The sequence below is a fragment of the Puntigrus tetrazona genome, unplaced genomic scaffold, assembly GCF_018831695.1.
Source record: "Puntigrus tetrazona isolate hp1 unplaced genomic scaffold, ASM1883169v1 S000000001, whole genome shotgun sequence".
NCBI lineage: Eukaryota > Metazoa > Chordata > Actinopteri > Cypriniformes > Cyprinidae > Puntigrus > Puntigrus tetrazona.
In genome coordinates, this window is record NW_025047681.1 from 4,891,508 (window position 1) to 4,914,073 (window position 22,566).

At 40.2% G+C, this 22,566-nt stretch overlaps 1 protein-coding gene across 1 annotated transcript; it reads right to left on the reverse strand.

Annotated features, from left to right (window-relative positions):
• Positions 1-9,732: 9,732 nt before the first annotated feature.
• On the reverse strand, positions 9,733-19,193 carry LOC122331698 (stonustoxin subunit beta-like). The gene is made up of 5 exons (XM_043229201.1): positions 19,124-19,193; positions 18,666-18,758; positions 12,556-14,277; positions 11,474-11,509; positions 9,733-10,749 (listed from the first exon to the last, which is right to left on the reverse strand). Exons 2-5 carry the CDS (start codon positions 18,754-18,756, stop codon positions 10,217-10,219), a joined length of 2,382 nt encoding a protein of 793 aa, XP_043085136.1. The 5' UTR covers positions 18,757-18,758; positions 19,124-19,193; the 3' UTR covers positions 9,733-10,216.
• Between the last annotated feature and the right edge of the window lie 3,373 nt (positions 19,194-22,566).

The following is a 22,566-nucleotide window of genomic DNA, read 5'->3' on the forward strand; positions in this document are numbered from 1 at the left end:
GTTACTGTTATCATGATACAGGATGACTAACATATTGATTATCATGTTATCCTGTAGTAGGACAGGCATTAACAAAAAACCTGACAAGTATCTTCATTTCCCAACTTGCAACACAGGCCGCCTTACTAAAACACATATGTTGGAGATGCCATAGAAAAAAATAGCTACAGTAAATAGAACTCGAATAAGCCCATTATTGGCATCTCAGCAAACATTAGGCTCATGGCAATGTCTTGTCCCGGTCCAAAAAGTTGGGCAACATAAATATGCAAAAATATGTAACACAATATTTCATAAAAATGCATTCAGATACGTTTGTACATGTCTACTCTCATCATTTGTATTCAGAGGTGATGTGGACTTTTGAGATCGTCACACGTCTCAACCCTGGTTTCTTGAGTGTATTTTACAGAAAGACTGTACTTCACTTTGGTTTCATATGAATTATTTTTTCAGACTGAACGCTGCTTCAATCCTGAAGTCTTCGCTCTCCTCTTTAACAGATGCCATCTTTATAATAGTGTGTGTCACGTGGATCTCAGACACTTCAAGACTTCCTGTTTTTGAACAAGATTAAATAAAAACTGATTAAGATGGTGATATCAAAAAGAAAATAAATCCAGCTGAATCATCGGGTGCTTCTCAATCAGCTCTCTGGTTCAGTAGTCAGCGCACTAGTAATGGAGTGAGAGTTAGTGGACGTAGGTGACCTGATTAGACAAACCACTCAAAGCTAGCACTACAACATAAGATTTCACAATAAAAGTTCATTTTTAGTATATATATAACACATATGTATTGACCACATTAATCCGATTGAAGTTGTTCCTGGTATTTCCTGTACCACACGGTGTCGAGTGTTGACTTTTAAGTGTTTTGATCAGCAAAAAAATAAAGCTGAGTTTCTCCATCAATTAATTCATGTTTATAATGAACTGATTCACCAGAATGAGACACTATTTACTAACAAAAACGGTCTTAAATACATTTAAGATATCGCATTAATATTTTACAGGCGATAAACACTTTTCCATCACTTGTATATAAAAAAAAACACCGTACAAATTGACTGCATGTTTCTCCACTTTAAACACAAACCTTTCTATTACAGTCGAATCACAACCGATGCAGCGGCGCGTGCTTATGCCGTCACAGCACCGCGCCAAAATAAGAGTCCCGTTCACAAATACACATAGAACACGAATAATAATTAAGCAGTTGACAGAAATTCAGAGCTTTATGTACTCGTGAAAAAACATATTTAAACGTATGTTCAATAATAGTTAAAGACAGAGATCATTCTTTTTCAGTATTGAAACTAGTTAGTGTTTTTTTTTCATTTAAAAAATGTTCTAAAGTCTAAAAAGTTATGACTGATGATACTTATTTTTTTATTAAATGGGACATTAATACTATTTGGTGCCATTTCATGTTAGTAGCTTTCTATCAAAACGTGTATATTGATATAATCATTTAATTTGAAGATGGGATTATTAGATTACAAGAAAAATATATCGGTCCAGCTCAGGATATAATAATGATCATTTTTCACAAAAGAAGGGCAAAATGTCCACCCTGTTACAAGACAGTCTCATCTCAATACATCGCAATGTTTCTAAGAGCCTGAATGTGTAACCTGCAAATGTATTTTAACAAGCATCATCTTGTAAAAGTTTCACCATATGTCTGAAACTTCTCTCTACAAATATTTTAAACAATTGTATTTTGATTTGTATTAAAGGCCTGCCGCCCTGGTGCTGAGCGACACGACCTCATAATGGCTTGTCCATCTAATTTTGTATAGTAGTCACATAAGACGAGGTGAAATTGGAAAAGTCAAAAACCTTTTCTCGGTGGATGGCATGCACAATGTAACTGAAGCTGGTGGTTATGACGCTGAATGTAAGGCATGTGTTCAGTGGATCGGTGTTTGGGTCAGGCAACTCTCATGAACACAACGACCAGTTAAACTACAGCAAACTACAAGAGCAAAGTGTTTTACATCTCATGTTCTCGTGAGAACAGTCTGCTTCCTTCGTTTCATTTGTTGTTAACTACACGCAAATGTTTTGGTTATAGTTAAATTATGTCTGTAATGTATTGGGCTAAGCCACTGAACCGGTAACAAGAAAGGTTATACTCACTCGTAACTGTCTGTTCATATTTCATCTTACATTTCATTTACAAAGTTTTTCAGAAAATGTAATAAACTTTAATAAATGTTGTTGTTGTGAATATTCTTGTTGTGAATATTTTAATCCTTACATAAAGCCAGAACAAAATCAAGTGCATTCAGCATATCAAAGTTTTATATCTTGAACACTGTTGTAACAACAAAAGTAATAACAGATGACTTTAAATCTGTTCAAGCTGTCATAATGGATGGATTTCATGACTGCTTTGAAAGAGTTACAGGTCACGGGTCTCTCAGCAGATACCTGTACATCATCAGCTCACTATTCAGAGATCTGCAGCATAAACCAACGTACATGGGCTCGGATGTGTGCATGATCGTCATCATCTTCATCAGTTGAATGCGGGCCAATGCAAGGTCTGCTGTGACAGCTCTTTGATAATCTCAATAAGCAAAAAAATATATATTTTTTGACATTGTCCCATCAGTCAAAGCCTTTTCTATGCTCTACATTGAGTTTATGAATCTAATACCTTAATGTAATATGATACCCATGTGAATAATGATTCTTTATTAAATAATTATAACACACTCTGGACTAAACAGTTGCTTACATTCATCACATTAGAGAATGTGTCTAAACAACTAGTTTAAAAATAATTTAAACAATACACCTTTGCAGATATGTATGCTGACCCCATGAGTTCACAGCCAGGAAAGTGTAAAAAAGACGATTCATACACAAAAAAGAAATAAAGGTACAAAAGCTGTCACCGGGGCAAAACCTTTTTAAAAGGGACATATATGTAGCAAACTTTGCTTTCACCATTTCACACATAAGAAAGATTGATGGGATCTTTAACTTATGGAACCTTTCATCATCAACACAAGGAAGACACAAGTGTAATAAAATAGATTTTATTAACAAAACGTAATCAATAACTACTAAATGAATACATAAATAAAATAGGAATAAAGTGCATAAGATGCATAAAATAGAAGTGATTATGTTGGATGTAACTGTGTCAGAGCCGTTATCTGGAAAGATAAACTGAAAGATGAATAACTTTATTATGCATCTTACAAATATCTGAAAGATTATCTGTTATTAACTGCAATCAGCTATAAAGTCACATAGTGATAAGACACCACAATTCTGAGGTCTCTGGAAGAAGTTTGGATAAGTGATAGTGACGTTCACTGGGGTCGAGTGAGCAGTCTGGTGGTGGTGACTTCCTCCACTGGTTGTGATGGGAACAATGCAGTGGGGAAAGGAGCAGGAATCTGTTTCGACAGCCTTGAACACAAAGCACTGGAGGACACTGATCTCCTGGAGAACCAAAGGGTCCTTAAATCTGGAACACGCAGATAAGGCCCTGGAGCAGGTGCAGAAGAACACCCCAGCACGGTACCTTTAAGTGAAGGTCTGCTCTGCGGAGTTTAACCTTGCTGCTGATGTCTACGTGTCTTCGCCTCTCTGGCCTAGAGACTTGGTTGATCCACTTTGTCTCTCTAGGATGGAGACTCAGGATGTGCTGCCTCTGTTGCTTGTCTCGCTGGACGAAGACTCTGAATAAAGTCTGAATGTAGTTGTTATGGTCTCTCAGTACCTATGTATGATGCTCTGCTAGTGTCTCACTGGGCCGGCCTTAAACTGTTTCTGTTAACGTCTTTTTCATTGCAGTACTCGGACTCAGAATGAAATGTTTTTGTTAGTGTCTCTCTCTGGAGGAGAGACTGAGAATTCTTTAAGTTGGTTCCTTCTTGTAACAGGCCGGAGACTCAAAACCTAGTGATCATTTGCAGTCCTTTCCTTAACTGGACTCAGACTCAAAACAGTTGAACTGCTATTGTCTCACTGGATGAAACAGAGACTCCCATCTTGGTCTTCAAAGTACACTTTCCTGAGTCTTTTGTTTGTGTGTTCTGGACTGATTTCCCAGTAACCATTGCGCTCGTTCATTACTTCCAGCTGTGTCTCATTGCCTCATTAGTCTCACCTTTTAAATACCCTGTTCATTTTATTTAAGTTGTGTTAGTGTGACATTCTGTCTTTGTGTTACTGTATTTGTCTTCTGCTTTGCTCATGTGAACTGTGGTTTTTGGCCTCTAGTGTTTATTCCTTTTGAAAACTACTTATTGGTATGCAGTGTCCCATGTACATTTTTGCCATTGAACTAGGTAGTTAGGAATGAGTTAAGATCTGGGTTTGGGTGGGGCAAAGTATGTAGCCCTGATTTAGGAAATTTATCTCAACATGCCTTCACACAGAAATGTAAAATATTTGCGAACATGATCTGTATGGACATGTCACCATACATAAACATGCCAGGACCTTCACAGAGTTAATTAGCTCACACAAATATAAAGTTTGAAAGGTTAAAGGCTATATTATCAAAATAAATACATTTTAAATAACCTTAAGATAAATAAATATAACAACAATTGCTCTCAAAAATGTAAAAAATTCAGAGCTATGAGTAATGACTCTGTTTATTATATAAGTGTGAAGTCTGATATGGAGTCAAATTCATGTGTTAAATTCATGTGTTAAATACACGTTTCAGAAATGAGCAACTTAATTATACAGCTCCATCTGTTCTAGAATAAAAGTTCAAAGTAAATATATACCATTTAAGTGATGTTTCTGGGAGGAGAACGCACAGATAATTTACACAGCTGGTAAATCAGTATGTGATTACATTGTTACCAATCAAAACAAGAGAAGTCCCCTATGAATTATCCAGGATGTCTTACCTCCGTATCTCTCAATTCAGCATCCCTCTGAGACAGCACCTTTAGTAATTCCTCTCCTTTATTATGGGGGAAGTGCTTTGGGATAAGCTCGGACCCCCTTTCTCTGGACAGGGAGGGGGACCCTTTGTTTGGGGGGCCCACCGAGCTCTGAGCCATCTCCCTAGACAGTACGCCAAATACGCTTGATCTTGTGTGAGCTTATGACATACTAATAAAATATCAGTGTTTTCTGAAAACCCAACATTATACATTGTAACATTATAACTACTGTAAAAAAGCTTTTACTTTTCTAAAAACAGATTAGTGAGAAGTATTGAAATTGAAGTCGTTAGAAACAGTGAAGTCGTCATTGTTGTCATATGGTGAATTTGGCCAATTTTGACAGCACATTCCAGGCCCCAGTTTATGGCATGCCCCATGTCTGACCACAATAGTGGACAAAGGTTTTCAACATTATGACTGCATTTTGGGAAAATATAAGCAAACTGTCCAATGCCATCAGATAAAGATGCCAGGACAACGACCAGATATCACCTAAAAGGATAAGAAGAAAACCTTTGGTAAAAGGTTCTCATTGGTTAAAATTGGTTAAAATGCAGTTTCAGGCCTTCACCCACAAACAAACTGACTCCTTATGTTTTCACCTGTGAACGCCAAAAAAATTCCTTTGGACCTCTGGATGCAGCAGCAGTGGGTGAAACAAACAGAGATCACAAAGATCCATTCAAATCCATTCATACCTATATTTTCAAACCTTATACTGATTTATACAAATTACAACACACACATTTCATACTTATTCAGAAGAATAAGTATTGAAACCCCACCTGGGATCTCCACCTTAATGTGGTGGAGTGCCTGAATGACCCTAGGAGCTATGTTGTTTGGGGCTGTATGCCCCTGGTAGGGTCTCCCAAGGCTAACAGGTCCTAGGTGACAAGCAAGACAAAGAGCAGTCCACCAACCCAAGCTGAAGAAGGAGTCCTATCAGGCCTGGTTGACTCGTGGGACTCCTGAGGCAGCTGATAGGTATTGGTGGGCCAAGTGGACTGCAGCACATTTGGTTGTGGGGGCAAAAACCCGGGTCTGGGAGGAGTTTGGTGAGGCCATGGAAAAGGACTATAGCACGGCCCCAAAGAGGTTCTGGCAAACTGTCCCATGCCTCAGAAGGAGGAAGCAGTGCCCTGCCAACACTGTATACAGTGCTGGTGGGAATCTGCTAACTTCAACTGGGAACATTGTTGGGCGGTGGAAGGAATACTTCGAGGATCTCCTCAATCCCGCCAACGCGTCTTCCACTGAGGGAGCAGAGGCCGGGGACCTGTGGTCACCGAGGTAGTTAAGAAGCTCCTCGGTGGCAAAGCACTGGGGGTGGATGAGATCCTGAGTTCCTCAGGTCTCTGGATGTTGTGTGGCTGTCTTGGCTGACACGCCTTTGAAGCATCGCTTGGAGGCGGGGGACAGTACCTTTGGACTGGCAGACTGGGGTGGTGGTTCCCCTTTTTAAAAAGGGGGACTGGAAGGTGTGCTCCAACTATAGGGGGATCACACTCCTCACCCTCCCAGGGAAAGTCTATGCCAGGGTACTGGAGAGAATTTGTCCGATAGTCGAACCTCAGCTTCAGGAGGAAAAGTTTGGCTTTCATCCTGGGTGTGGAACACTGAACCAACTCTATCCCCTCTGCAGGATACTGGAGGGTTCCTGGGAGTTTGCCCAACCAGTCTACATGTTCTTTGTGGATTTGGAGAAGGCATTTGACCGGGTTCCTTGAGGTGTCCTGTGGGGGGTGGTCTGGGAATATGGGGTAAGGGGCCCATTGTTAAGGGCTGTCTGATCCCTTTATGATCAGAGCAGGAGCTTGGTTCGCATTGATGGCAATAAGTCAGACTTGTTCCCTGTGCATTTTGGACTCCGACAGGGCTGCCCTTTGTCACCGGTTCTGTTCATTATTTTTATGGACAGGCGCAGCCGGGGGCCGGAGGGAGTCTGGTTTGGTATTAACAGGATATTGTCTCTGCTTTTTGCCGATGATGTTGTCCTGTTGGCTGCATCTAGCCAGGACCTATAGTGTGCACTGGGGCGGTTTGCAGCCAAGTGTGAAGCGGCTAGGATGAGAATCAGCATCTCTAAGCCTGAGGCCATGGTTCTCAGTCGGACAAGGGTGGCTTGCCCCCTTCATGTTGGTGGGGAGTTCCTGCCTCAGGTGGAGGAGCTTCAGTATCTTGGGGTCTTGTTCACGAGTGAGGGGAGGATGGAACGAGAGATCGACAGATGTATTGGTTGCAGCTTCTGCAGTAATGCGGTCACTGTATCGGTCTGTCATGGAGAAAAAGGAGCTGAGCTGCAAGGCAAAGCTCTCGATTTATCCATCGATCTTTGTTCCTACTCTCACTTATGGTCATGATCTTTTCCTCCATAGGGTGGCTCGACGGTCCCTTAGAAATAGGGATAGGAGCTCGGTCACTCGGGAGAAGCTAGGAGTGGACCCGCTGCTCCTCAACATTTAGAGAGGCCAGCTGAGGTGGTTTGGGCATCTGTTCCGGATCCCTCCCGGACGCCTCCCTATGGAGGTGTTCTGTGCATGTCCCACCGGGAGGAGGCCCAGGGGAAGACCTAGGACACGCTGGAGGAACTATGTCTCTCAGCTGACCTGGGAGCACCTCGGTGTTCCCCTGGAAGAGCTGGAGGAAGTGTCTGGGGAGAGGGAAGTCTGGGCGTCCCTGCTTAGACTGTTGCCCCCGCGACCCGGCCCCGGATAAGCGGTAGTAAATGGATGGATGGATGGATGGATATGTATTGTCAGTGACAGCGGCATAGCACGTTGGAACCCTCTTTGTCAATGAATTGCTCTCTGGTCACATACACAGGATAGGCCCGTTTACAAACAAGAATCTCTTCGCTGGTGTTAATCTGTTGGCCGATCAGGCATAAACACTTCTAGTTCACTTCAGAAACATCTGCTCGACTTGCCAGTTTTGGTTGCCAAGATTAAGGGAGATACTTGAAATAGAGGTTATGCCAGATGTAGGTTATTTGCTACTGAAGATGAATATGGTATGAGCAACTGAACATATAGGTGACATACCGTTGCATTTCAATAAACTAGAATGTCGTGGAAAAGTTAGTTTATTTCAGTAATTCAACTCAAATTGTGAAACTTAAATGCAGTGAACACAGACTGAAGTAGTTAAGGTCTTTGGTTCATTTAATTGTGATGATTTTGGCTCACATTTAACAAAAACCCCCACTTATTCTCCTAAACCCAGGTAAGACACCTCTGACGTTGTCTGTTAGTGGCTAACAAGAGGAATATAACAACTGTTGCCAAATTCCTTGACACGTCTGTGTGTGGTGCTTCTTGATGCCTTGACCCCAGCCTCAGTCCATTCCTTGTGAAGTTTACTCAAATTTTTTAATCGATTTTGCTTGACAATTTCCCTTAATTCAACTTTATGTTAATCTGCTTGGATGTAGCACTCTGTGAACAGCTAGCTTCTTTGGCAATGAATGTTTGTGTCTTAACCCTCCTTGTGAAGGGTGTCAATGATTGTCTTCTAGACAACTGTCAGATCAGCAGTCTTCCCCATGATTGTGTAGCCCACTTTGAAGGCTCAGGAAACATTTGCAGGTGTTTTGAGGAGATTAGCAGATTGGCATGTCACCATGTTCTAATTTGTTGTGCCAAAATCAACACAATTAAAAGAACCAAAGACTTAATTCAATGCACACAGGCTGAAGTAATTTAATTTAATATGAGAGTTTTACAATTTGATTTGAATTACTGAAATAAATGAAATTTTCAACAACATTCTAATTTATTGAGATGCTCCTGTTGTCACCAAGCCAGCAGAGGGAGCCCTTACCTCCGGATGACCTGTGATCACTTCCTCTGCTACTACTTCCTCTTCCAGGACTATAAATACTGTAGCAGGCCCCTCACCTGCAGGTTGCATTGTTATAGTATTGTTGGATTGTACTATTGTTGTTTCCCGAGTTTCCTTGTGTTTCCCGAGTCTTAGATTCTTTGGTTTTGACCCTGCCTGTCTTCTGATACTGTGATTGTTTGCTGCCTGACCCGATCTCCGCCTGTTTTTGGATTTTGTTGTTGCCTTGCCTCTGATACACCTGTGTGCTGTGATTTGACGCCTGCCTGCTTTGACCATGCCTTTGCTCAATAAAAGTCTGCAAATGGATCCGCACGCCTCAGACCCCTCAATCATGACACCTGTACTATCCCCACCATGTACCTAATAGAGGGTGGTTATGGCCAAAAATATCAGCACCCTTGGTAAATGTGATCAAAGATGAGAATCGGCGCAGATGGGATTTTTCCCTACTGTGACATCAATGTAGGGAGAATCTGAAATTGTTTGTTTTGAGAAACCGCTACTGAATTATTAGATTTATAAATGAATGAGTGGGTTGGATTTTACCATTACAAACTGGATGTTTTCATACACGCACAGCTGCATTTAAACTTGATTTTTGCATAATATGTCCCCTTTAATGTGTGGGTGTATTTAAATGTTCATGTGTCTGTTGTGATTAATCAATTGACAGGAATTGGGAAGTAGACCAGTAAGCAAGCAGCATAGCAAACAAAAGGGTTAGAATTAGGAGTTTTTCAGTTTGAGAATAAGTTTTACTGTAGTTTATTCAGGGCCTGAAGTACATTTGTTCAGCCTGAAGTACATTTGTTCAGAGATGTGTTGGGCCAAATTGGATTTATTAAAAGACTATTTTTGTACTAATTCTACACACACACACATTCTCAACATACAGGAAACAGGAAAAACATCATATTATGTTATCATCTTTACTGAAAAGATCCCATAATAATTATGTCTTTAATGTGGGTATAATAAATATTTGATTAAAAATAAAGGTGAAATAAAATAAAATAAAATATTTGATAAGAAAATAAAGGGGATTTCTGTCTCATGACTTTTTTTCCATAATTCATACAGCATTCAGACATCCCACGCATGCATCATCAATTGCAATATGCTCTCAGGTGATCTTACATTGTGTTTTATTCCAAAGAGTAGAAAAAAACAAGAACAATAAGATAACATTACAAGGTTTTAATCAGTACAGAGTTCGAGAAAAGCCCCAAAACACAGATCATCACAAACAACACACACACACACACACACACACACACACACACACATGCACACTGATCTGACTGTCTAGATGAGAAATCCTGACCCATCATGAAGAGAAAAGAAGAGACTATAACATTTCCCTGTTACTAAAAGGTTGTGCCACTTAAAGCATTATGGGTAGAATCTCTTCTATCTAGAATCTCAGTCTATTCTAATTCATTCACTGAGTTTTACCCAAGATCCAACATAATAAACAATAAACCCGGGATAGAGCGGCTGAGTGAATGTGGTCTGGACTGAGTGGATGAGGGTCATTGTGTCGCTGTAGACGCTGTAGAAAGACAGAGTTCCTGCTGCGTGATCCACATACACTCCTATTTTCCTACTGATGCCTTTTACAGGGAGATCAGTCTTTATGTTATTGTGTCTGAATAAGCAACAGGAGTGACCGCAGAACAAACTCCAGGACTGATAATTATATCCAAACACACATTCATTATGCCCTCCCTTCCTGCCGATGGTCTTATAAGACACTGATACATCCACACCTTCATTTCCACCCCACTCAATCTCCCAGTAACATCGTCCAGTCACACTCTCTCTACAAAACACCTGATAGAAGTCATCAAATCTGTCTGGATGTCCGGGATACGACTGGAGTGTGTTAGTGCAGGTAATCACTCGGTTGTTCTCCGACAGAAGGAGGTGTTTATTTATTGTGTTCAGATCCAGAGAGAGCCGCTGAGAATCTGATGGAGACAAAACGCACCAGAATCAGCATTTATGAACCTGTTTGATCTTATAAAGGGGACATATGATGTGATTTTTATTTTTATTTTCTTTAGTGTGGGATGTAGCTGTTTGTGCATAGTCACAAAGGTCAAAGTCACCCACAAAAGGATTGATTCTATCTAAAAGATAAGGCTGATGCAGACCGGGCTAAAACACCTAATTAAACCACATCCCACATGTCTATGTGATGATGTTGTAGCGTATTCCACGTCCTGTGTGAAAGGGCTTTAAAACGCGCTGTGTGAGTGTTTGGAAGAGAGATTGGGTCACTCACATCACAGTGGATCAATCATGTCTTGTGTACTGCAAATAAAAACGAGTGATGTGTCGGTCAAGTGACTCTGTTTCTCTTCCGGGCTTGAACAAATAATAAAACTAAGGACATTATTAACTGTCTTCACATTTATTTTGAAAGCTGAAGTCGCGACTATGGAAAGGGGCGTTATATTTCTGAGTACTTGTGATGTTCGTAAAATAACAAATAATGATCTTTAAAATAGATCATATGACCCTTTTAAAGTAGCTGAACTGTTACCAGCAGTGTAAATGCTCAATATATTGTGTCTCAGTAGAGCTTAACATCATCACGTGGTTTACATCACCAGTTATAAAGCTACATTTACAGGAAGCACGGACAGACTCAAGTTTTTCTGCTTGCTCTCTTTTAAATAACTGACTTACATCGTAGGAAGTCTTTCCTGGTCCTGGGAACAGTGACTGTGAAGAATAACAGACATGAAGAGCGTGACTATAATGTCAAGAGAATTGCTAACACATGCAGAAATTTCCCAACACTGAAGATAATTAGAAAAATGTCTCTGATGTTTACAGAGCCCAAAACCGGACAAGTACAACTTTTGCTTCATATTAGGGTTTGATATTATTGACATGATCAATGCTTTGGAATAGGACTCACATTTCACTTTGTTTATCACACAAAGTAATCATATCACTATGTAAGTTTTGGACTAAACCTCAAGCTCCTTGGTCTTTTTAAGAGACACTGTTTGATCGGCGCCCCTTTTATCCTCATTCACCATTTCCTACATTAGTAATGGAAAGATACGTCTTGTACATGTATTTACACTTTGATTTGTACTAATGTAGTGCTGACGTGGCTCACAGATGACAACTATACATTTGTGTGGCTGCTGCACTGGGATAAAGGCCTTCTGAAGCAAAAGTATATTTTACACTATATAACTAACTTTCAGTTCCAGCAGCCATACAGGAAAGCATAACTTGCACAAAGTATATTTTAGCTTTCTATGTCATGAGCAAGCAAGTCTTTTGTATTTTATAGTGTAAAATACACTTTTCTTGAATGAATGAGACATTTTCAGTGCTTCAGTGCTTTGACGCAGTCTGTGTTGTTAAAAGCGCTATATAAATAAAAATGATTGATTGATTGATTGATTGATTTACTTAGCACTTTGGATTGCTGTATACCCAAAACACTTGTTCAAGGTCTCTCCTCAACAAAACCAGCATGCATCATCTACATGGAGTAGAGCACTCACCACACATCAGCTACCTGCTGGCCTCACTAACAACAACTTAGTTTTCACAGGAGAACTACCATGAAGGTACTGACCAGAATCAACCCTGCTTACCTTTAGTGAGACTGGTCACCCACTGTAGGTAATTGTGTACAGTTGTCTCAAACAAAATTGTAAATGTTGATTGTTTGAACATAGCTAATGTTTTGAGGAAATTCTTAAAAAGAAACAAAGTATTCATAAAAATGTGCAGATGACACTTACTTGAAGAGAGTGTAGGGCTGACAGTATCACTGGCTTCACTCACTCCCACTTTACCCACTATCCTGTAGCGGATCAAGTACTGCTTCCCAGGTACCAATTCAGTCAGTGTGAAGTCTTGATCAGCTGTGTCTATGAAAAGCCACTGCTCCTCAGCTCCAGAACCTGCGTTTATCTGCTTGTACTCCAATCTGTACTTTACTGTTTCTCCAGTTGGGGACTTCTTCAGTTCCAGGGACACAGTTTCCTCCAGGACATTCTTTATTATTGGTGTGGGTGGCTTGGACACGGGCTGAAACTTTGTGTCGGTCAACTTCCCATTTTCATACAAATAGATGGAGGAGCCTGGAATGGAGGGATCGGAGATGGCAGAAATAATGAAACGAATACTCTTGTTAATTTTACTGGCCTCTGAAAATTTCTTGAAGACTGATAAGTTCTCTCTCATCTTTGCAATGACATCAGGATCTTGGAACCACTTTCTGACATCAGATGTCACAGAAGGCTGGTTTATTTTTTCATCTAGCTTTGTAAACTTCTCAGATTTCACAAACTCTGCCAGGGTTGAAAGATATGGGTCTTTATATTTCAGAGATGTGAAGGTCAAGCACACTACAGCTTTAATATCAGGATCAAGAAGGATGCTGTTGAGCCTGTCTGAATCTTCCGTGTTAATCTCCTTCAGCGTCTTGCTGGGATTATTCAATAAATTAAGTTCAGACTTTGCATCAGATAACCATTGGTTAAGTAAGTCAGCACTAAAAGGGGAGCTGCTGTGTATCATCAGAATGTCTCCTAGGGATTGTTCCTGCACACTTCCTTCACGAATGGCAGGCAAGAACCTGGCCAGAGCTTTCTGAAGCACTATCTTGTAGATGCTTAAAGAGTCCTGAAATGAGCGCAGCCTTTTTTTGACGTCACTGAAAACATTCATCTCTTTTCTTCTGGACAGATCATTGCATGTCCTCTCTACCTCCTTCAGCCCCTCCATCATATCTTGAGTGTTGGAAATCAAATGATCGCTGATTTGTCTCTCCAATCGAGCTGCTTTTGTATCCAGCAGACAAAGAGGATAGAGCCAGACTTTTATCGGCACTGCATTCTGTGGATTTTTCTTCAGCAGATTGGGGAGGTTCTTGTACACCTCTAGGGCCTCTAAGTATGTTGTGGGATTCTGCTCAAGATGGACATCACCATGAAATGTGCAGGTGATAGTCTCAGCCTTTTTATTATCCTCATCTGTCATTTTTAAAGCTCCTTTTCCCTCAATGGAAAATCCAGGGATCTTTTTCACCATGACATCCAGTTCTCCCTCAATGTCCTGCTTGTTTTCATCTTCTGCAAATGAACGTTCAAACACCATGAAGGCATGAGCTCCGTACAGCACAGCCGTGATCACGTGAGTTGCAGTTTTCTGGTCGAATACCTGAGCGTAGGTGATCTTTCCCAGCTGAGTCATAGTGAGTTGATCGAATCTTGAGGTTTCGCTGTAATGCATTGTTACTCTGGACTGCTGATTGGAAGATTTGGTGTCATTAAGGAACTTGGCAGATCCTCCCACCTCCACCAGCCCCCCCAAAAAGCTGGCCTTCAGGGAAGCACTTATTTTTAGGAGATCGGACTTACTAAGTAAAGAGTCAGAACTACTGAAATTCAAAGTTGTCATCAGCTGCGGACGACTGTCCAAATCTTCCCTCAGTGATTTCTTATCCCACAAAGTAACACCTGAAATGAGAAATGTTTACGTACATACAATGGGTTACGTACATACAATGGACACAGTGGAAAACTGAAGTAAAAATCCATCCTGTATCTGTAAGACAATTTTAAATTAATATGTATGCTTTCTTTCTCTAACATGACCTAACTGCTTAAAGTCTGCATAAAATCAGAATTGCTATTGTAAAGGTGAACAAATGACCCTGGTAATCAATGTCCGCTTAGTTACTGTTGCTGACTCGGACAAACAAACGCTCACAACTCACAGCTGTCATTTTGAAAACCTTGTCCCTATATGTTTTTGATACATTTTTAATTTATTGAACCAGTATGATGCAATCAACAGGACCTATTCCTCGTCCTCCCTGACCTTGCAGAGTGTCTGAGCAAGAAGGCGACAAAACAGCCACAGTGTTGTCTGTGCGAACCAACACATGCTTACCCTACAGCAGTGGCCAGAACTGCCAAAAGCAGTCAAGGTGCCATCCAGAGCCCCGAAGGCTGCCTTCCCATTGCATGTGGCGGCCCAGCCCGAAGTGGAGGCATCTGTTGTCACAACAACATGCCTAGAAACGTGCCGTCATACTCACTGAGTCCAACTCCACACTGAGAAAAAAAGATTCCCAGCACGGGGGAGAGCTTGCTCTTTTCCCAGTTGACCCAAAGCCCCAACTGGCTGAGGTACTGGAGCACCAGGTCCCTGTGATGCCACAACTGCTCTTAAGACTGCCCCATTATGAGCCAGTCGTCGAGATTGCTAAGTTGAGGATCCTGATACACACTTCCTGTAATGGGGCATGGGTGCCCTCTGCAACCTTAGTGAAGACACGGGGGACAGGGACAGCCCGTAGAGTTGGATTGCCTAGATCAGCAATGGCAATTGGTTGGGTAGTGTAAACCACAAACCTAACCCCAGCACCAATGGTGTGTGCAGTGGTGGGCAGTGAAACTGGATGAAAGAGAAGGCATCACGTCCTGACTCATCACTGTAGCACTGCCCTGATCAGTGGCGGGACTGGCTAGAACCAAGTGGGGAGGTGTTGCATCTACTATCTGTGATTTGTTTGGCTACTGGCAATAGAGGGCACTGTGGGCGACAGTCAGAAAGTTGTGAACTCCTTACTGTCACGCAACAAGCACCATGGAGAACAAGTAAACTGTTCTTTTATTGAAAATGTTTGTACCATAGGCCCTTGAGCCTGACACGGAACAAAAACAAATCCAGGATTCTCCACCCGGCCTGCCCCCAGGGGAAGGAGTGGTGCTGTCCTCTCTAACTCCTGTAGAGAAGTCTCTACCCTTCCAGGCCTCACCTTCCTGTAGGGAGCTCGACTCGCTGGCCTTGACCAGGTCTCAGCACAGTGTGGAGCAGCCATGGCATGGCGCCCTCAGTGATGGGCAGGCTGAGGTTTGAGTGCAGCGTGAGAGTGCAGGGTGCCCAGTCTGCCACTGTACTGCCAAGAACTGTTTGGCAGCGCTCGACCGTTTCGCTGCCACAGACGGCACTCCTGGCTCACAAGTGTGGACATTGCCTTCCCGAGGGACTTTGCTGTGATTTTCAACACCCCTGAGTTGATGTCAGTTGGTGAACACTGTAACCTATTAAAGTTAAGTCACTGTGCTGTTTTTGCTGGTTTTTTTCCTTTGAGGTAAGGGGATGCTGGTTCAAATGTTACATGTAGTTATACTATAAGGCAGAGGGAGTGCTACTTGTGCTTCGAGCAAAGTATTTAACAGGTATCATGAAGAAGGGAGGTTCGTTTGGTGGGTAGAACCACATTGTCTGAGTTTGCCAGGGCTTCCAGCTTTCATTTTTGAAGTCCTGTTTGAGAAACTTACTGTTTCAAGCTCAATCGAGTTTCAGGATTATGAACAAACTCATTTAAGGATCTCCAAACATCAGAAAACAAGAAACAGATAAGACTATTTTGATTTGTGGGTTTTTATCTGTGCATGTCTTTTTTTAAAAAAATTTTGAAGATATGTAAAAAAATAAGGTCTAAACGGGGTAATTGGCCCACAGGACTGCACGCCTTGGCCATGGGAATGGCTGACAGCCTACAGGCCCTGGATGGGAGACGAGGACTATTCCTTCAAGTGGCAAAGATGCATTGCAACCGCACTCTCCACCTGGGGAATACCAAAGTACCCCCTAACCACAGCAGTACCAAGCGTAGTGATAATGGGGGAGGCAGACAAGCAGCTTCTGGCAGAAAAAGGGCCATCCACAAGCTCATCAGCTCCTATATGCACTCATGGAATAGAAAAAAAAACAGGGCAGGCCCATACCAAGGAACCCGTAAGGAGAGAGTGACTGACAGACAGGGAACTAAAGCACAAACTTCAGCTACAGCAAAACATGTTTACTTGCATGAATGGTCAAAGTGAGGGAGCTGTGAAGGCAAGCTTCATAATTGCAGAGGAGATAACAAGAGCTGTATTGAAAAGGTATGTGGTTTTGTGTGCCCGGTAAAAAAACAAGCATTTGCTAACATCAAACTTTTCCGAAACACTAAGGCTAGTCGGGTGGTCAGACTTACAGATCCAGCTTCAAGAAAAAGCTAAGGAATTTATTGCATATTCATTGACTATTATTGAAAGTGTAGACAGAACAGACACTGCCCAGTTCTCAATATTCATTTGAGGGGTAAATGATCAATTCTCTGTTACTGAGGAACTTTTGGATTTAAGAGTAATTCATGGGACATGTGGACAGGACATGTGGAAAAGTGTTGGACATGCATCTGATCACTCTATAAAGGCGTTTCGGTGAGAGAGGCAGATGCGCCAAGGAAACCTGTCTCACTTTCCCATTTGTAAGTCAATCAGTGACACGGTCACCATCCCATTCCTGACAGGAGTGTATGCAGACAACTTGAATGCACTAAAAGTGCAAAGTTAGAATAAGTGTAGAATAAACAAAATCATTTCTGCAAAGAGAGGGAGAGTATCTGGTAAGAGGTAAAAAAAAAGTCAATATGCGGTTTGGCATAAGCCAGCAGCAAGTGACCTTTCAAGTTCAAGTTTTAAAGTAAGAGCTACTAAACTAAGCTATAAAATTATTTGTTATCTTTATACCATTTATCTATGATAGCCTATAGCCTATATATATATATATATATATATATATATATATTGTGGCAGGAGGAGCCAATGACAGACACAGTGGGTGTGGCGTCAGGCCTCGGAGAGATTTTTATTAACAAAATATATACAAAATAAAGTGTCCAGGGGAAAAAGTGTCCAAAATAAACAGGTAAACAGGGGAACTGGTGTCCTCGTCATGCTGCAGGGGGAGTGCAGGTCGGGCAGTGTTCCAGGGGTACATTTTTGTCAGTATATTGTTTCCGGTGCACTACAAGTATAATAGCCACACAAGGTGCATCGCTAGTAACATGTCTGTAAGAGTTACGTCTGTAAGAAGTGTTAAGAAGTTTGAGAGTTTTCGTTTAAAAGAACGCTGGAACAATCTTAACAGTAACTATGTATTGCATTCTGTTGGGTTTTGTTCTTTTCACCTTTGGTCTGAATTAATTTGTATGTGGATGGATTGTTCTCCCACATTTTAGTTCAGAAACCTTCTTAATAAAAATAGTAGGTAGGCTACTGCTGCATGTGAATCATTCTTTCTCACTGCAATCTGTGACAAATGTATTTATTTATTTATTAGATGTAGCAAAAAATTGCATTTAACGCACTTAATATATTATTACTATAGTCTTTCAGGATCACATGACCAAAAGCCTGTGTGTAGTTTCCTGTAGCAGGTGCTAACGAGCATCTAATGTAAAGTCATGTTTTCTAACATGCTCTAAAGCAAATGTTTAATCTCTCGAAGTGTTTTTTGATTTTACGGGTCAGCTAACTGTGGGGTTGAATTAATTTGTTATCATGCAAATAAATAACCACATTGTCGCTCTCGCCGATGGTTTGCTCGCACTGGTAAAAAATACTGAAGTTACAGTATATTTTAATTATTATTAGTCATTTATGAAGGGAACCTTAATATAAAGTGTTACCAGTTTTTATGATAATTGTTGTTTTTAAAGTTATAATAGATTTAAAAAAAAAACTGTATATACTACTGTTTTATTTTGAATGCGGTTATCCTGTTCAGAGACTTTATTTAAAATTAAAATTAAAACCATGTTTTAATGTGGTTTAAAGTGTTTAATGAATTAATAATACACTTGTTCTTTCCCAATAATGTAAACATAATCTAAATATATATCTGGGTCATTTTTTCTTACAGCCCTCAGCATGGCTCCTACTGAGTCTGGATTTGATACCCCTGCTCTACACTCTCATTTTCATCATTTTAAACACTCATTTCTGGAGTGTTTTTCAGATCTGAGGTGTGAACGAGGTTTCATGACCCTTTAAGACAGAAGTACCTGGAATGAAGGAATCCTTGCGGCAGTCATACAGCATACCAGGATACAGAGGTCTTCCTAGGGCTGCCAGTTCAATGGTTTGTGATGCCATGTCTGTAGTAGAAGAAACACAGCAAGAACAATGAGAATATTTCTTAATTCGTAAACCTTAATGAGGAATTTTATCATTCTTAAATTGTTAAAAAACTATGTACGGTTTAAGAAGCATAGAAAAACTAAATTATGATTATTTTACAAAAAATGTTCACAAAACTGTGCCCAAAGTGATCTAATCCTGTTTAAAAGTCCAATAAAAACAGATGAAGACATAACTCTTTGGTTCAATGAATGCAGTGACTCTAATCAGATTAGACAAAACGTCATGGAGAAATCTTTAAATAGCCCAACATCGCTCACATTTAAATCTATCAATGCTATCATTGCACTACCTGTATGTGTCATTTTAAGTCATGTCTCACCTGGAGTTTCTGAGCACTCTATGGTGTGTTAAGAAATGAAGTCGTCTGGTAATGTCTTCGACTGAAGTCTGAAGAAGCTGGATTTTTCTGTTCTTTTATAGCACTCTATCTGGACCTGATCCATGAAAGCCTCACCCACACCCACATGTGATTTCATTCGTTTTCTTTAACTGATTCAACTTCTGTCCTTTTATAACACTTTATCTTTTGATATCTACAATTAAGTTTCTACAGTATGTGTATATATATATATATTGTAGAAGCTTAATATATTTAACTAATGGCAAAATGTGTTAATTCTTTATTGTTCAGTGCAAGCTAAAGAATAATAATGTATGTTTAATCAGATGATATAAGATGCATTATGTGAATGTTTGGCTAAAGAGATGTGTCTTTTCTCTAGATTTAAACTGAGAAAGTGTGTCTGAAGCCTGAATGTTATCAGGAAGTCTATTCCAGAGTTTAGGAGCAATATGTGAAAAAACTCTACCTCATTTAGTGGATTTCTAGAGTTTTGTGACCTTAAGGACCGGGTTGGATTGTAGCATGGTAAAAACTAGTTATGTATGCTTAGGAGCTAAACTGTTAAGGGCCTTATAAGTGAGTAATAATATTTTGTAACTGATACGGAACTTAATGGGTTGCTAGTGCACAGACATTTTTTATTGTCTTATTTTTACTTGATTTGCTTCAAACTTCAAACTGCTTCAAAATTGCTTCAAACTCAATCAGAATACTGACACAGCTGATGTAAAACTATTGAGGGGATAATGATATCTAAAATATTGTTGCCATGGCAATGTGTCAAACTTACATTATTTTCCAGTGAAATTGAGGAAGAATTCAAATCATGAGCAGAATTGCAAAGAACTTAAAATATTTTAACATTAACATATTTAATCACTAGGAAAAAAATATTTTATTCATGTATTTAATGCATTACAGCTTAAGCCTAAGCTTTATCCTTTTCTGTCAGTTTTAGGGACAACATTTTGCAATTTGTAGAGAACTGAGAACATAATTTTCTATAATTATGTGTAACGCCCAACCAGCAGAGGGATCCCTCACCCGAGTACTAGCTGTGCTCAACCCCTCTGTTTCATCTACCATCATTTCCTGTTTGAAGCCTTTATAACTCAAGGCCCTCTATGTGCTCCCTGCCAAGTATTGCCAGTCTATCTGTCTTACCAAGTGTTCTCCCTGTTGATTGATTCTGATTGTTATTCATGTGTGTGATCTCTGCCTGTTTTCCTGTTTCTCGAATCACGGACCTGTTTACCTGTATGGTTTGCCTGATTGGAATGATGACCTGGTTTAGACCCCCTTTTATCAAAAGTGGAAGGTTGGTTTTAGATACTGTCACCAAACTTGGTATCTGGACAACTTTCAAATTACACTCATTAGCTACGACCAACAGGAAGTAAGATATTTTGTTTTGAATGTGCATTATTAGTCCAGTTCAGGTATGGAATATTGAATATTTCTCCGAGGGATTCCAAGGAATACTTGACATGTTGAAAATATATTAAGAAACTTAAACTGCAGCAGGCTTTTGGATAGCTTGAGCGTTGTTGCAGTGGTGACTTTTTTGTTTGTTTGTTTGTTTTTGTTTGTTTGTTTGTTTGTGTGTGTGTGTGTGTGTGTGTGTGTGTGTGTGTGTGTGTGCATCAGGATGTGGTGATCTGTCCACAGAGCTCATCTAGGTGTTCTGGTCTTAGATGAACATAATCTCTGGGTCCTGATCCACCATCTAGTCTGGATATGAACTGAGAAAGAGAATAATAAAAGAAACAGACAAATATTAGTGTAGATGCCATTCTTTTTACGATGTCACAAGTACATTGTGTTTTATGATAAGTGTTCCTGGTTCCAGCTGATCTAATTAATGCAGCCTAAAAATCCTGTAACGGATTTGAATAATAAAAGTGTGTTAGTGTGTTATGTGTAGGCCAAGTCAAAAAGATGTGTCTTTAATCTAGAGTTTGGGAGCTAAGTAGAAAAAGTTTTTGATATTCTAGGTATTATCAAATGGCCAGAGTTTTGAGAACGCAGCGGACGTGCAGGACTATAATGTGATAAGAGCTCGCTCAAGTATTGAGGAGCTAAACCATTCAGGGCTTTATAGGTAATTAATAAGATTTTAAAATCTATCCGATGTTTGATAGGGAGCCAGTGCAGTGTTAACAGAACTGGGCTAATATGATCATACTTCCTAGTTCTAGTAAGGACTCTGGCTGCTGCGTTTTGGACTAGCTGAAGTTTGTTTATTAAGCGTGCAGAACAACCACCCAATAAAGCATTACAATAATCTAACCTCGAGGTCATAAACGCATGAATTAATATTTCTGCATTAGAGGTTGAAAGCATAGGTCGTAATTTAGATATATGTTTAAGATGGAAAATTGCAGTTTTACAGATGCTAGAAACATGGTTTTCGAAGGAAAGATTGCTGTCAAGCAGCACACTTAGGTTCCTAACTGATGATGAAGAATTAACAGAGCAGCCATCAAGTGATAGGCTGTGTTCTAGATTATAGTATGTGGGGTTTCACCTCAGTTTTTTCAGAATTTAGCATTAAGAAGTTACTCATCATCCAGTTCACAAGAGAATGTTGTGATCAATAGTGTAGAACATGCCCTCTGATCTCTTGACCCTGCCTGTATTTCTGACCATGCTTATTAATATATTGTCACACATGGATCCGCACATCTCAGTCCCTTTCATTACGCAGTAAGCTGTGTTGCACAGCATCTTGATTTCACTTTATGGTATAAATGCTCTCCATGGCAGAGGTATGTGTCTATGGTTGTCACGTTGATGTGGATTATGCATTTTTAATGTTTATAACTGTGTGCGGCAGCTGCTTTGTGGCAAGTGTTTATTAAGTTAATGTGTGTTTATGTATTTTTAAAGAATATATATATTAGGCAGTTTAACAAAGACATTTGCATTCTGTATTTATGTACTTTATTCATAGTGGTGGTGTGCCCCCCCATGATCTCCTTTTCGTCCAGCAGGCTTGGTATCCATTCATGTCAAGAAAGCAGATTGTTGTTTTAAACATTGGTCTGAAACCCAGAGATTCTAAAGTTTTGATTTTTCTCTCTCTGCGTCCCGTTATATTTAGGTTGAACATTTATCTAAATACCACTGTGGGCCTTACAGGTCTAGTGTTCTTTTCATTTCAGTTCATTTCACATCCAGTGAAAAATACCCCCATCTATGTTAAGATCTGGGTTTTTTGGTTTAGGCAAAGTATGTAGCCTGTTTGAACAAGCCATCACAGAAATGAATTAAAATTCCTGTGCTCTCTCCTATATTCAAATTAGTGATGTGTGGGAGCAAGATTATTTTGAAAGTCTGAACATTCCTGTCAACTCAGCAGAGTTATTGAAGTGAAAACATAAGTATGAATCTGGATATGTGATTTGAAAGTTATAACA

What these genes read in the sequence shown, in the direction of transcription:
- LOC122331698 (XM_043229201.1), bottom strand. Translation starts at nt 18,756, where the DNA reads ATGGCATCACAAACCATTGAACTGGCAGCCCTAGGAAGACCTCTGTAT. An exon ending in CAAGGATTCCTTCATTCCAG is followed by an intron (nt 14,278 to 18,665) that starts GTACTTCTGTCT and finishes TTCTCATTTCAG; the next exon opens with GTGTTACTTTGTGGGATAAG. An exon ending in CAGCCCTACACTCTCTTCAA is followed by an intron (nt 11,510 to 12,555) that starts GTAAGTGTCATC and finishes TATTCTTCACAG; the next exon opens with TCACTGTTCCCAGGACCAGG.